At 40.7% G+C, this 15,419-nt stretch overlaps 1 protein-coding gene across 7 annotated transcripts in view; it reads right to left on the bottom strand.

Moving 5' to 3' along the window:
* The window catches only part of LOC106045005 (ceramide synthase 4), a 54,603-nt gene that overhangs the window by 29,845 nt on the left and 9,339 nt on the right, over positions 1–15,419 (bottom strand). For 4 of the 7 annotated variants that reach the window (XM_066983793.1, XM_066983794.1, XM_048077647.2 and 1 more), the window contains one exon: positions 2,920–3,093. In XM_066983793.1, coding sequence (XP_066839894.1) covers positions 2,920–3,093 — 174 coding nt within the window. Of the gene's footprint in view, positions 1–2,919; positions 3,094–3,262; positions 3,445–4,187; positions 4,309–12,979; positions 13,124–15,419 lie in introns of those variants that run through there. The other 3 variants (XM_048077650.2, XM_048077651.2, XM_066983792.1) reach the window with 3 other exon arrangements.

Below are 15,419 nucleotides of genomic sequence, written 5' to 3'. Positions count from 1 at the left end.
TTCTTGGAATTCTGACACAGATAAATGATAACAGTTTACAGCATTTCTGAAATCCTGGAGCAGACACCACAAGGAAGAAAGTGCACATCTAGAGAAAAAAATGCTCTGCACCTGATGCACAGTTGCAAGTAATAGATGAGGGTAGAATCAATTGCCAGAGGCCAAGCTAAGCCCATTGAAACTAAACGTGTTAGCCTACTTACGTTCTCCAAAATCACACTCATATTGACCCACAGGTGTATAAAGTTACAAAGTCATGGCCATCTACATGGAGAATGAGAAATAACACACGTCCTTTCAATCTGCAATTCTCAAAACTCTGTGCAAATGAGTTTAAACGGTCCTAGCCCTACTGTACACAGAAGGTAACGGAGAAACAGAGGACTTGATTCATACCCCTCCCATTCTCTAAGGGAACCCTTCTTCTCCAGGATGAACTGAATGTGAAATGGTAATTACTAAGAATGAGAAAACTTCATGCTGAAATAAATGACTGCGGAGAGTTAGGACAAACAAGAATATAGCTCAGAACACTAGCTTGTAATTTGCATAGGTAAGATAGTGGTATGATTACAGGGTTCCTGGACCTGTAAAATGGGCTTGAGATATTATCTTTCCTAAGGGTGTGACAAGAAGCTTTTATTTAATGAAGTCTGTGAATCAAAACAGTTTTAAAATGCATGAGTAGGCCTACGCCTGTGGAAACTCTCCCAACTTAGGTAGAGCTTGGAAAGGAAATATAAGAATCTTTTGATCTGGTCAGGAGCATCTTAAAGGAGATGGAAAAGATATTTAGGCTGACTAGGACCAGTATGGCAGGGGGGAGAGGAATAAAGGGACAAAGTTGCAAAAGCACTGAATCATTGCAGCTGGAGGTGGCCTCTGGAGATCATCCAGTCCAACTCTGCCGCTCAGGCAGGGTCAGCTAGAGCAAGCTGTTCAGGGCTGTGTCCAGCTGGGTTTCCAGTGTCTCCACAAAGGGAGACCACTCCCTCTCCAGGGAATCTGTTCCAATGTTTGACCACCCTCACTCACAGTTAAAGTGTTTTCTTGTGTTCAGAGGGAATATCATACATTTCAGTTTGTGCACACTGCCTCTTGTCCTGTCACTGGGCATCACTGAGAGGAGTTTGGCTCCTTCTTCTTCATGTCCATGTCTTCCTTGTACTGAAGAGCTCACAATTCTAGCCAATGCAGAACATTGGGGCTTAATCTCTAGCTTAACACTGCAAGTGTGTCCAAGTGACCTAAGGACAATACCTGCCTAAAGAGGTACTGTATACAGCCATGTCCTGCAGGTCAGCAAGAAAGAAATGTGATTCACTTCTGTTTTAATGGTTACCTACAGCACCTTGGTTCCCACATCAGTGGAGGTAACTGAGACACCTATGTCCTCAGGAAAAGGCAGGATAAAAACCATGGAATTAATGGAATGCACGCTAAACATATTATTTACAAAGAAAAGACTTGGATTCCAAGTTTGTATCATCAAAAGAAGATTCTTTAAGTAATCATTCATGCATTTGTTTTTAATAAAAACCCAATTTAATGCCAGTGTTTTTACATAAAAGCATTCTCACAGCAGAGCTCAGAATCTATTTCTAAAAAGTTTTTCAATTTGTCCTCGTATCACAGAGAATCTGGAGAAGAAACGTGTTTCGAGCCCTCAAAAACGCCTATAACCATTTTCTTGTGCAGACTCTTTTTTTGAAAAGGATGACAAAAACATTTTTTTAATTTTCATTTTTGAAAATTTTCATTTAAAAACTTTTTGTTCAAGCTCTTTCTGAGCTTAAAACCACTATGGATTTTGACTACGCTATTTCAAAAGAACACCTCTTCAGACAACTTGTAAAAGCAATTTTTCAATCCAGTGAAGACCATTTTAAATAATTTTCAGAATCATGAAACGGGTCTTACTCTGCAGCCCTGACAATGGCTGAGACTAAAGTAATGCTCAGTTAATCCACAAGCAAATTATATTGAGTTGCACGCAATACTAACTACAGCCAAACTGCTTATAGCAACAGCAGCAGTTCAAGACCTTAATGAAAGTCAGAGCCAGCAAAACTTGTGGGATTTCTAGCTGTGCTTTCGCCATAATTCCCAATTTTTCTGTGCTGAATAGTAATGTGTAAAATAGTCAAATGGCTCTGGCCAGAAAAATCCTAGAGGCAGAGTTACTCTTGTGCTGATCCTGGAAGATCATACCCCAGAATCTGCAAAAAGCAGCCACCGAAGCAGGTCTGGTAGTAGAAGGAGAAAAGGAAGAGAGACTCTGGCAGCCCAGCGCTGGAAGTGGCTGTGGCAGGCCTCAACCCAGAGGAAGCAGCTACAAATATCTTTACATGGTGCTTCCCAAGGAAATTACACTTCCTGAATCCAGAACAGTGGTCAGTGAAATGCATATATTCATGTGGCTATGCCAGTACTGATTCTGAGGTCAGATGTCTCAGCTTATCTTACTGCATCTTATTCAGGCTCCTCTGTCAGGTGGGATATCCTAGATCCCCATTTCCTGAAATAAAGGAGATTTAACTGTATTTGGGTAGTCTAAGCATTATTTCCACTGCACCTGGCCCAGAAATAGCAAGTAATGTGCAATAGAAACTGCATATCTGCCTTCTAGAGCACAAGCATAAACTTAATTCTAGGGCTTGCTTGTTTTAAGTGTGGGAAGTCACACTGCTTATAATTAGACCTTAAGGGTAGGATTTGTGTCCTATATTCAACACGCTTCTTTAGTACGTAAACAGAGCTGTATAGAAAGAGCTGAAACATTTATGTCAGCACACTTTATGACTTGGAGTTTCTGTGAACCTCCTTATCATACATTGGGTACAGACAATAAAGCCAGCTTTTGGACCCAAACTGACAGTATTATCCCTAAAACACCCCAAAGAGCACTAAATAACTTACCTTTCAAAGACGTATCGAATGACAACCAAGATTAAAGCAAACGGAATACTGAGCAGGAGATCACGAGGCTGAGGATAATGGATGTCTTCAGACTCCTTCATGTCCTCCCAGGTAATTCCTGGGGGGAGCCAGAACTCGTGCTGCCATAGCCATTCATTCAGAGAGCGTGCCATCCTGGAAGGAAGAGAGACCAGAATACACTGAGGATAGTCTAGCACATAGCAAACCTGTCAGCACAAGCCAGCGAAGCAGAGGAAGGATTACACCCTAGCTGAGGTTGCATCTGGCTATGAAAGTAGAAGAGGTGTGGAATGCATCAATGCCCAAGGACCTGATAACCTACTCGCAGATTTTTATCAGGTGCTCAGCGACTGCTGATTCCTGGCACGGAATCAAAAAAAGGCTAACATGGAGAAAAGTGCCTCGAAATTCAACAGAGCACACTAGTGTCATGCTCAACAAGATGTATCGGAAAGTTTTAATCTGAGTACTGTAACTTCTCAGGTTCATAGATCCCTTTCTATAGGAAGGACAGCTTGGTATCATGAAGATCTGGCAAGTCTGTTCCAAGGCTAGCTACCAGTTCTCCTTTATATGTACATATCCCTACTTTTTAGTCTTTGATCTTTTGTATTTGTTTGTTTCTATTTACATATTACAATTCCACTGTGTGTGTATGTGTATGTGTGCGCGGTAATTAATACTATCCTGAGGCTTGTCCTTTAAAAAAAAATAGATCTATATTTTGCTTGACTTTATTAAAGAAAGTACTTGCAGGTAAGAAATTTTTGTGCTAAGTGGTATATCTCAATGAATCTTAAAGACCATGACTGAAGGTGTGATTTACATATATGATCAGAGAGTTTAGGAGCATAAAAGAGTGAAATGGGTTTACCAAACCATTCAGCATGAGAATACTGCTGCTTGGTAATTCTAGCTCACACACAAACAGGAGCTGTGCTGCTCTCCACTACAGGCTTCTCATTCTGACTGGTAACAACAAATATCCCAAACACAAGTTCTGAATGCAAATCAAACAGACTCTGTGTAGGTACAAACTATGTAAGGGAATTAGATGCCCATTGAGATTATTTCAACAGCACACAGGAAATGCCATCTTACGAAACCAATGGAAAAAAAAACATGTAATTTAAACCCGAATATCATAAAACACCTCATGCAGGAGAGGCCCAAACCCTGGCCCATTTTCTGCAAGGACAATTGCTTAACAGATTGAAAATAAATCATATATTTTATTTTGAAGATACCTTTAGTTCAGGAGTAGTTCCTTTGTTAGCTAAACTGAAGATATGGCTTATTCCAGAATTTTGTAGAGTCTGAGGGATATCATCTGAAGTACAACCTCTCTTCTTGATTTGGTTTTTCTTATTCATCTCAATGTGTCTTCTGATTGGATTATAACAGGGAAAAACAGGACCCTGCTTCTTCAAATTTGACTCTCATTTCTCCTGAAGCATTCACAGCCAATTCAGTATGATGACAAAACTGATTGCAAATATATGTGTATTTGACACAAAGTGAATGCAATTTTCAGAGCATTTAAGATAAACAAAGCAGGAAAACACTTTCCCCTTTTCAACAAAGAAAAAGGAAAAAATACATACTAAAAATGCGTTCTCTTTTTCCTCCCTGCATTCCCTGATTTCAGCATCCGATACCTAAATGAACAACACCAAAATGACTCTGAAAAATCTGGAGCCTGCTATACTGTACAAGTGTATCTGAGAGCAGAAGCAGTATGACCACAAGAACGATATCCATTCTTGCTGCAGCACCCAACTTGACTAGCACTGAAAAGAACACAGAGGTCTTTCGCCAGATCTCAGTTTGGCAATAATCACAGCATTTTCTTTCTCATGCAGCTTCCAGGACTCCGGAATCTGCTGGCTTGTTCCCACTTCCAGGCAGTTCTCCACTCTGTCTGCTAGCCCTCCTTCCAGTGTGATGTCTGCACAAAGATCATTGGTACATAAAATGAAGATAAACATCTTCTATAGACTCTTCAAAATCTGTTTTAAGAACCTGACAGTCAAGATGTAACAGATTTTAAGCTGCCTGCCAAATCTCTTGAATCTCTCTGACTCTCTGGGGCATAGAGCATAACCTAATTTCCCACAAGAAGGGTGTTTTAAGGTGGGAACAACCTGCTATCCACTATCTGTCCCCTTGCCATAGGATGCTTCAGAGCTAATTCCCTTTCTGTCTTGCCTTTGGTGATTCAGCAAAGGCAGCTGAAGCCACGACCATAGAAGAGTCATGACAGGATTCACTGCACATTAAAAAGAGAAGCTAGTTGAAGTACACATATTTTCATGCTAGAGAAATCTGTTCAAACTACCCAGTAAACATGCTATTAACTAGTATAGTTCCATTTGGGTGACAAAGATATAAGCTGGGACAAGCTGGCAAATACACTGAACCTCAGAGCCTCAGTGAACCAAGTTTTCAGGATGTCCCTAAGTCTCCTCTAGACTGCATGAATACAGGTTTCTGCACAAAATTCTATAGTTATAGACAAGAAAGTGTGCATGTAGAAGCAAACCGTACAAGTATTGACTTAGCTGGCAATGAATTCAGCATGTTGTCACTATGAAGTGTGGTGATAACGTTCCAAAACAGTTTGTACACTTCGGATAGGTACTTGACAGCAGCTAGGAAAGTCAGATAACCTAAGCAAGGTGCCAGAATTACAAAGAGCTATACAAGGCATGAAAGACACCATCCTCAACAGTGTTGGCAAATGTTCTTAGCTGGTAAAAATCTCAGTTGTAGCCAGAAGAAGTAATATATTGGACATGATTTTCATTAACGGGACTCTCTGATATGAAACTGAGTTAAATTTGAAATGACCTTCCCATCCTCAAAAGCCATTTTGACAAGCAAAATGTTTCTGTTAAGACACAAGAATTACAAGAGGTGGCAGAGGAAAAATAAGCCTTATAAGGCTTCCCATCCCTGGAAGTGTTCAAGGCCACTTCGGGCAACCTGATCTAGTAGAAAGTATCTCTGCCCATGGCAGGGGGTAGAACTACGTGATCTTAAAGGTCTCTTCCAACCCAAACCATTCTATGATTCTGTGATTCTAAGGTTAACAAAACAAAGGAAAGTTCAGAATATTTAGCAAGTGGGTTAAGACACATCCATTCAGGAAAGAAGCTGGGATTTCTTTGATTCCAGAAGTAGAACATAACAATTTCTTGTGATGGGCTTGTACTATTTATGTTTTCCAACCATCCTTGTTATGGTTTTCATCCTTTCAGTTGTCACTGATCAGCAGCATAACGGAGGCAAAGGCAGAACAAACGCTCCAAGTATTGCTATGAAGAGAAGTGACAATTTCCTATTATATTATCTATAGGTCAGTAGATTTACATGTGCCAGCAGCAAATGAAACATCCTGTTACCTTAAAAAAGCATGTTTCATGAAATGAGCTTTTGAATAACATGATGCGTGGCCACCAAAAGCAGAACACTATAGCGGTGCTGTTGTGCCTGAAGTCTGGAAAAGAAGGTATTGGTTTCTTCTCTTGGAGCAGGCTGGAGTCACAGGGCTAGTTAATGACCTACATACCACACAGATATGAAGAATACTAAAGCTAGGGAGTGTAGTCAGCAAGAGCACAGAGGCCTCGTATTTTAAGTTGTCCATGACAATAGTTCCTGGAAAACGCCCTCCTGGGTTTCTCAAACAGCTACCAAGATGCTGTATGACCTCTGGCTGCCCATGCAGGACTGTGTTCTCAGAAAAGCTGGGCAACGTCTGAAAAACATGAGCTAGCAGTTAGTATTAAACACATCCAGCTGGGACTTGTGGTGATACAACTGACCACAGACACTGCACAGCAAAAAGCAGATCTACCAGTTTCATAACCTTGTCATAACCTGCATGGAGTTTCTAGCATATGGACATAGCGGGCTGATTGCAGATATCTCAAGATCTGCATTTCTTGAAGTTATCTGGTTGGTGGCCAAAAAAGCCTGAGTCTTGTAGCTGCAGCTGCTGCATGCCTGCTTGGGGACAAGGCACACAATTCCTCTGCTCTGTCCTGGGATGGAGCAGAAAGGTTGAGTTGCATCCTTGAAATAGAGTGTAGATTTGTGATCATTTAGTGACTTAGCCTGGAAACAGCTTCAGCTTCCAGTTAGATTAATGTAACTAAGGACATCAGGAACACCCAAGAGAACCCTAGAGAGAAATTACATTTCCCTCCTTCCTCAGCTCTTCAGAAAACATTTCTTCAGTACCACAGGTTTATTCCAAAGGGCAGACAATAGGCATGTTAGGGAAAGATGCCACAATAACTAGTTTTGCTTTTCTGAGGGTGCTCAAATGGGCATTTTAGAAACACAGCTTTATTCCAATCTTCAGATTTCCAGCTGCCTCAACTTGAGAACTTGACCTGTCTAAATAGCAAGAAGTTAAATATGTTACTTCATACTGTACCCTTTTCTATATTTTTGTGATGTGTAACGATAGCTGCACGGTATATTACACAACCAAGAATTCTCCCTCCAGAACTCCATGATAGCAAACACAGGCTTGGTGGAGGACAGCAACTTAACTCTGCCAAGGGGGGAATATTTAAAGTAAGTCTTGCAATTTGCTTAGGGGGAATATTCTTAGATTCAAAATACTAAAGAAGTAAACATCCATTATCTAATCTACTCTCATGTGCAAACTACAGTCAGGTCACCTTCTTCAAAGTTTTCTTTATCTCAGCAGCTATCATTGTACATCACAAAAATATAGAAGAAGGTACAGTGTGAAGCAACATATTTATATTTTTGCAATTTAGACAGGCCAAGTTTTCAAGTTGAGGCAGCTGGGAAGCTGAAGACAATGGTGCTTCTAAAATGCCCATTGAGCACCCCCAGAAGAGCATCAACTGGCCTACTTCTTTTTCAAAAGTTTTTTACACCTCACAGCACATCCTGTGTTATTAGTTGTAGCTTTGTAATAATATACAGGAAGAAGCCCTCCAGCTCTGAATACAAGAGTAACAAAAAGCTTCTTTCACAAAGAAAAGTTCAGCAAGAACAAAGGAAAAAACAACACTGCAAAACACTCCCCCATACGTGACATTGAACAGATCAGCATTAGGATTTCACAGTGAGCTTAAGAGTAAATGCTGAAAAAACAGCATTAAGTTTGTAGTAGAATGTGCATGTGAAGACGAAATCAAGAACAGAGAATTATCACAGTTATGCCATGGGGACAGGGAGGGCAAGGCTTAGGACAAGGCTGAGCCTACACCGTGACAAGATCAGGCACTCAATATATACTTGAATAAGGCTCCTTGAAGTCAACACAAGGTCTTGAAGCAACTGGATTTAGCACAGTCCAGCAGTCCTGCCAGTTGCATTTACATTGTTAAATCTTACCTTTCTTGATTTTTTCTTTTTAACTTGACATTTCTATCTGAATCCTTAGAGTGACAAAGGTTTCTCCTATCAGGCTGCACTTGAACTGCTGCTAGGAAAGCAGAAATTGCTCTGCTTTGCAGGAGGAATGCAACTGCAATATCTAAGCACCGCAGCAGAGAACAGCACTACAGGGCTCCATGAAATCTGAGCCGTGGATCAGTAACACCACTACACTTAATTCCCGTAGGGACATATTTATATAGTTTCACTTTCAAAGCTGAGCTGTTTGAGAAGCAGCACGGAATCTGGCTAGAAAGGTTACTCCTCGTCTCACAGTTAAAATGGCTAAGCAGGTTTACCCAGAAAGCGTTAACTGTTGCTTACATCTTCAAAGAGTCATTCTGCTGCTTCCCTTACAGAATCTATTCCCAAGCTAAACATTAGAATATAGCTACATGAATACTCATATAAATTTGCATATGTGAATGCAGGAGATAAGGGTGAGGGAAAAAGAGAGAGAAAAGACTTAAAAATCTTCATAAAGAACAGTGTAATTACCTATCCACGCTGAAGAAAACTAGGTGTAGGTATCTGCTGTCCAGTTTTTAACTGCAGTGTTAAGCTAGACGTTATTGCATTAGCCACTGCTCACTGCTTACACTGTTAAGAGGAAGATAATATAAAGATCCATAATAATAAAAAAAGAGATTACGCTGGAGTTTTTAGTTTGCTTTTTGATCAAATCAATATTCCCTCCCCTAAACCCTTCTGCCCCTGCCTTAATGTTTATGCAGCACATACTGGGAACGTAAATGCAGCAGTGATTTAGGTCTCTGCTGTACGAATGCTGGCCCAGAATAGCACAGAACTTCCAACTTCTTTCCAGATTCCAAAATACAACTCACGAACTTGTTTCCTCCTCCTTTCTACCTCAGGAAGCAGTTAATCTTAGGAACATTCAAGACTGTGCTGAGTCACTTTCAGCTTTTTGCTATAAGAGGCAACAATAATACCTTTCTACTGAAGGGTACCAAGACGTATTAGAGGTGTCTCAACATTTTTGCAGCAAATACTTCCAACCTTGGAAGGTTGTTTACTACAGGAACGCCCGTGCTGGTTCTAGCAGCAATGTAGTTTTAGCGTGGTACTGCACTAACTACTAACAAACCAACTACAATCAACAATTTGAATGCCTTTTGTTTTTGAATTAGCACAGGATTTTACCATGAGCAAGTTCTTACTGTTTATAGAACAGTACTTTTATCTAATCCTTTATTTGTAGGCTAAACAAGTCCATGGCTTCTAATTCTCTCCTAATATAACTAGCCATAGTTGAAGAGACAGAAAACCTTTCCTTGCACATTCCCCTGTTTATGACTAGACTGTGAACAAGGTTTCTGAGAGGAGTGTCTAGCTTTAACACCCTCATTTTTAATATAAATTTCTGTTATTAGTCCCCAGATACACAACTCTGCACTTTCTACTATTAAATGCCACCTGACTTCTCTTACTCTGGCTAGGAAGGCCTTCCAGTTCTTGATGATACCGCAGATGGTCTATTGTCTAGAGATGGATTAGCTGAGTTTGTGGGTGGATAATGCCACAGGTACAAACATCCACCAAGTGCCTCTGGGCCAAGCTGTTTAGGTCTGTCAAGTCTTATTAGCTTAAGTGCAGCATCATGCTAACGACATTGCTGCCAGAAGCAGCACAGGTATTCCTGTAGTAGACTTCCTGGTATAGCCAGTTTTCCTAGGACTTAATTAACCCCCAGCAGCACATTAGTGCCACAGGGGAAATTACTACTTAATGTGGAAGCACACCACCATACGGATGCAGTTATATTGCTTCTGGATTCAAGCTGCTTTATTTTTTTGCATGGGGCTATGACTGAAATAATTAAAAACAAAAAAAGCCTCTTAAATCTTGATATTTTGCAGAGCAAAATGGAGAGGCTCTCCCTATTTTCCTGAGACTCACAGAATCACAGAATGTTAGGGATTGGAAGGGACCTTGAAAGATCATCTGGTCCGATCCCACTGCCGGAGCAGGAACACCTAGATCAGGTCACACAGGAACACATCCAGGTGGGTTTTGAATGTCTCCAGAGAAAGAGACTCCACAACCCCCTGGGCAGCCTGTTCCAGTGCTCTGTCACCCTCACCATAAAAAAGTTTTGTCTCATATTTAAGCGTAACCTCCTTAATAAGGTCACCCCTCAGTCTCCTCCAAGCTAAAGAGCCCCAGCTCCCTCAGCCTCTCCCCGTAAGGGAGATGCTCCACTCCCTTCATCATCCTTGTGGCTCTGCGCTGGGCTCTCTCGAGCAGTTTCCTGTCCTTCTGGAACTGAGGGACCCAGAACTGGACACAGTATTCCAGATGTGGTCTCACCAGGGCTGAGTAGAGGGGAAGGAGAACCTCTCTCGACCTACTAACCACAGCCCTTCTGATATACCCAAGGATGCCACTGCCCTTCTTGGCCACAAGGGCACAGTGCTGGCTCATGGTCATCCTGCTGGCAACCAGGACCCCCAGGTCTGTCTCCCCTTCACTGCTCTCCAGAGGCAGCTGGGGTGTAGAAACAGAGTCCTATGCATGTTCATAAAGGTTCCCTGTTACTTCAAATAGGAAGAGCCATTGTATTCCAGTCCTGCACTTGTCCATACTTTCTAAATTTGGGTTATCATTATATGTTATACATTTGAACCTTCAGCTAATTTAGCTAAGAAATCAATTATTCAAAAATTCCATAGGTCGATTCCCTCCCAATAGCTTTTCTAAACAGTTTCCTACCTATTTGATGCTTCCCATAATCACAGAATCATTAAGGTTGGAAAAGACCTCCAGGATCATCTGGTCCAACCATCCCCCTACCACCAATATCACCCACTAAAACATGTCCCTAAATACCCCCATCAAACTACTTGTTACAGTTACATAAATTATGAGTTCAGATGTGAAATTTACTGTAGTTCCCTTATAGAGAAATAATTTTATCAAAGAAAGCTTCGGCTAACATGACATAGGCCATCTTTTCTGCACCCATGCTACCTTTAATGTCTTCATCTCAGTCTCCAAGGTTTTTCTGCCCCCAATTTCACATTAGGATCACAATACTGGGATTACAGTTGGTGGGATGATTTTTCCATCTAACATATTTCAAGTATTGTCAATTTATTAAAAATGTACAGGCAAAAAAAAATCTTTGCTCAAATATTCTTAAGTACATATACTATTATTTTCAGCATGCTGAGACAAAGATTACCTAAGTTCTAGTTGCCTTAAGGGAATACATTAAACTTTTCAAATTTTATCTCAGCTTGGATATGTTTGTTTCCATTCCCTCATCCCTGGGGATGTACCTGCTTTCTGATATCATCTTATCAATGTTTCCTTTCCCAGAGATCACTCTCTTCCCCTTTTCCCTCTGTTAGTTCTTTCCCATTTTAATTTAAAGCTTTCCTTATCTAACAAGTGAATTTAACAACAGCCTGCCAGTGTCCGAGGGACTCAGCTGAAATTTATTATTAAAAACAATGCCTAAGAATGTCCTCTGATGGAAAAAAAAAATCAAAATCTTTCCTTATGGTACCAGTCCATGAACAATTTATTAACCTTCACTCTCTTGGTATGCCTTCTCCTCATTTTATTTGTCAAAGTATCCTTCCTACAAAAGCTATCACCCTCTACACCACCATTTCTCTGAACTTCTTTTGGAGATTATTGTAAGACTGCTTGCTCTGGGATTCTAGTATGAATCTAGAGTATGAACCTCTGTTTACCTTCAGCTGATTCTGCCTAATTTCTCCTATGTTCCACAGCTTTCTCATCTTTTTTTCTTGTGATTCTGAATGAGCTTTTCTTTTCTCTAAAACCTCAAGCTCTGGCAAAATCTCCACTTTTTTTTTTTTTTTTTTTTTTTTTGTGTGTGTGTGAAACAAGACTTTTCCAACTTTGGCTAGTAATGAAAAAAACCAACAAAATCTTCCTTCTGTAATCATCAACACTAAGTTCTCCCAGGCTTACTCTCACCATCCAGACTTTGTTCTCCACATTCTGTTGTTTGGAAGCTGGCTGAAAACTTGAAATGATTTATGCAGCCTCGTCTTGCCACCAATGACCAGTTATACTCAACTTCCTGGCTTTCAGACGTTCTTACTTGGATCTACCAGCTGATATCTCCTACCAAATTATTTCATGTCTGCTGCCCACTCAAGAATAAATTAATTTTGCAACTCATCTTTTTGAACTGATTTTCTCTATTTGTTTACTTCCATTACTAGTCCAACAGAAGCTTAAATTTTCACTCATAGTTTTAAAAGTAGAATGGCAAAATTTGCCTCCACAACCCTCTGACTAAGAAAACATCTCTTTTCAACCCACTGCGAAAACTGGGTTGTGCTGCTTTGGTTCCTAAACTTTCCAACTTTTCACCAGCTTTAGCTCTACCTCATGCTTCAGTGTGGGCTGGTCATGTGCTGCTCTGTTCAAAGGCAAAAATTTTCATTTACACCCTCTTTTGGGAGTCCCCTGTCCCAGAAAAAGCATAAAAACACAAAAGAAGTGCTAGAAGCTACAAATCAGCATCTAGCAAATAGAAAAACTTGGCTACCTAGTTCTCCAGAGAACAATACTCTCTTCTTCCTTAGCCAATATAAATTACTAATTGCCATACCTTGTGGTCTGCTTGCCAGCTTCTTGGTTGTTAGGCTTCTCTGACTTCTTGACTCCAAAGTAGACTGCCAGGTCTGACCGACAACACAGCTTACAGGCTGATGTCAGTCATCCACGTCAGAATGCAAATCAGACAGCTCTTCTCACTCTATTATCCCTTATTGAGGTGGATGAGTAAGATTCCTTGATTTTACTCAGTAAAAACCAAGTACTGGTTTGACCAGGAAAAAACAAAAACGGCACTAAGGACCTCAGGCTCCTCCAGGTCTTTGGTCACGAGGTACTTCTAACAGTGAGCCCAAATTTTTCTTAGCATTCCTTTTGCTGACAGTGTACTTAAGAGAAGCCCTTCTCTTTGCCCTTCGCATCCCTAGCTCCAACACAGCTCTGACTTTCCTATCTCAATTCTTGCATGCCCCTCTCATTTCCACCTTCCTGATACTTTTATTTTGTGTTTGAGCTCCATCAACAATTTCATGTTCATCCCTGCTGGCTTCCTGCCGTTTTTGTTTGACATTTTGCATGTTGGAATATACTACGCTTGTGCTTAGAGGAGGTTGTCCTTGAAGACCAACCAGCTGTCCAACCCCTTTACCTGCCAAGACAGTCTCCCATGAGATCCTACCAAACAGATCCCCAAACAAGCCAAAACCTACCCTCCTGAATCGTAAAAAACCACAAGAACTTGTCATCCCTACATGCAGTTAGAAATAATATCATGGCTGTTTCATCCATACTGCTTCTCCAGACCCTTGGAGATGCTTCCCTTCTAAGTCTGAAACTCATGTTGAACCGCAGCACCTGTTAGTCAAACAAGTCACAAAAATAAAGTGGTATGTTAAGTTACCAGCATAAAAAGCAGCAGAGACGAAAGCTGAAGACCTTTGCAGACTCTGTCTGGCACTTACCCCGGGTCTCTACTATTAAATGAAATAATGTTCCTTTTTTACTTCCAGGGTGGGGTGAGGTAACATCAACTTTGTTTTCCTGACACTTTGGAACAATCATTATTCTGCTACTGAATGCTAACTTTACAAACAATTTTTCAACAAAAGAACCCTGCATGCTGATTGTTTTGGTGAGGCATAAGAACACTACAGAATCATCATAGAATGGCTTGGGTTGGAAGGGACCTCAAGGATCATCTAGCTCCAACCCCCCTGCCATGGGCAGGGATGCCACCCACTAGATCAGGTTGCTCAGGGCCTCATCCAACCTGGTCTTGAACACCTCCAGGGATGGGGCATCCACAGCTTCTATGGGCATCCTGTTCCAGTGCCTCACCACCCTCTGAGTGAAGAAAATCATGTTTTACCATCACTGCGTAGAAGACTACACGCATACTACCTCTTAGCAAGAACATCAGACACTACTAGTATCCAAGTAAGGCAACTCAGGCATCCAAAGTACCAGCTAGAACACCCTCCAAAATATATACACAGGTATTACCATCTTTATATGTGTTTCTTGAAAGCATACATTTACAAATGTAAAACGCAAGAAGGAGGCACTTATAAAATCCAGACCAGCTACTCAGCAATTTCTTTGGATATTTTTCCTTCATTCTTTCTTCTAATGCTTGGTATTTCCTCTGGTCTTTCTGTAGAAATAGGACTCACTGGATTACATCACTTGAGAGAACTAAGGAAGAAAATCAAGTTATTAGACTCAGGCCACAGAAAGCTAAGAATTCAGGCTGGGAGATCACATTAAGAAATCAAGAGGAAACTTATTTCAATCGTAACTGCTTGTCTCCTTTCTCTCAATTCACCAAAAACACACAAAGCAAGAGTAAGGCGAGTCTTAGAGAGGCATCTTCCTTCAAACTGAGTTAAGAGACAGTAAAAAACTGCCGAATAGCTCTCTAAGCTTACTTATCCCCAAAGACTGTACAAACAAGTAGTTTGTACGCTGATAGAGACATTTTCACAGGTTTTGGAGGGAAACAGAAAATAAAAGAAATCACACACTGTGAGAATACACACTGGGTAAGGCTCAAAATTTTAAGCCTGTAACAATGACAGCTATGTGAAATCCACAAAACTCTTCCAAAGGCAAGTTCTTGTCTTATAACCTAAATTCCTGTGCATGATGTTTGGATGCTGGAGAAATGGGAACTATGTGCTCATACCTTTCAATATGATACATACCCCAGACATCTTTTCTGCTGCCAAATGAAATTTTTCAATTGATTATCACTATTCCTGTTACTCAACAATTACAGATCAGGCCTCAAAACTTTTAATTATAACTGTGAAACTGAAAAACTGTGAAAAACAAATAGAAGGTAGTAGGTTCAAGTTTCCAAGTCTTAGGCCATACTTAAGTCACATCTTCAAACATCTTGATGTAACCATATTTATCAGGATTTGAAAGGAAGAATTAAAATCCTGCACAACCCTCATCGAAGTCTTTTTCACATAAGTTCATGTGACAATGCA

Source organism: Anser cygnoides, chromosome 27, assembly GCF_040182565.1.
Source record: "Anser cygnoides isolate HZ-2024a breed goose chromosome 27, Taihu_goose_T2T_genome, whole genome shotgun sequence".
Lineage (NCBI taxonomy): Eukaryota > Metazoa > Chordata > Aves > Anseriformes > Anatidae > Anser > Anser cygnoides.
The sequence above is the reverse complement of the archived record's forward strand: the minus strand, read 5'-3'. Positions and strand labels throughout refer to the sequence as shown.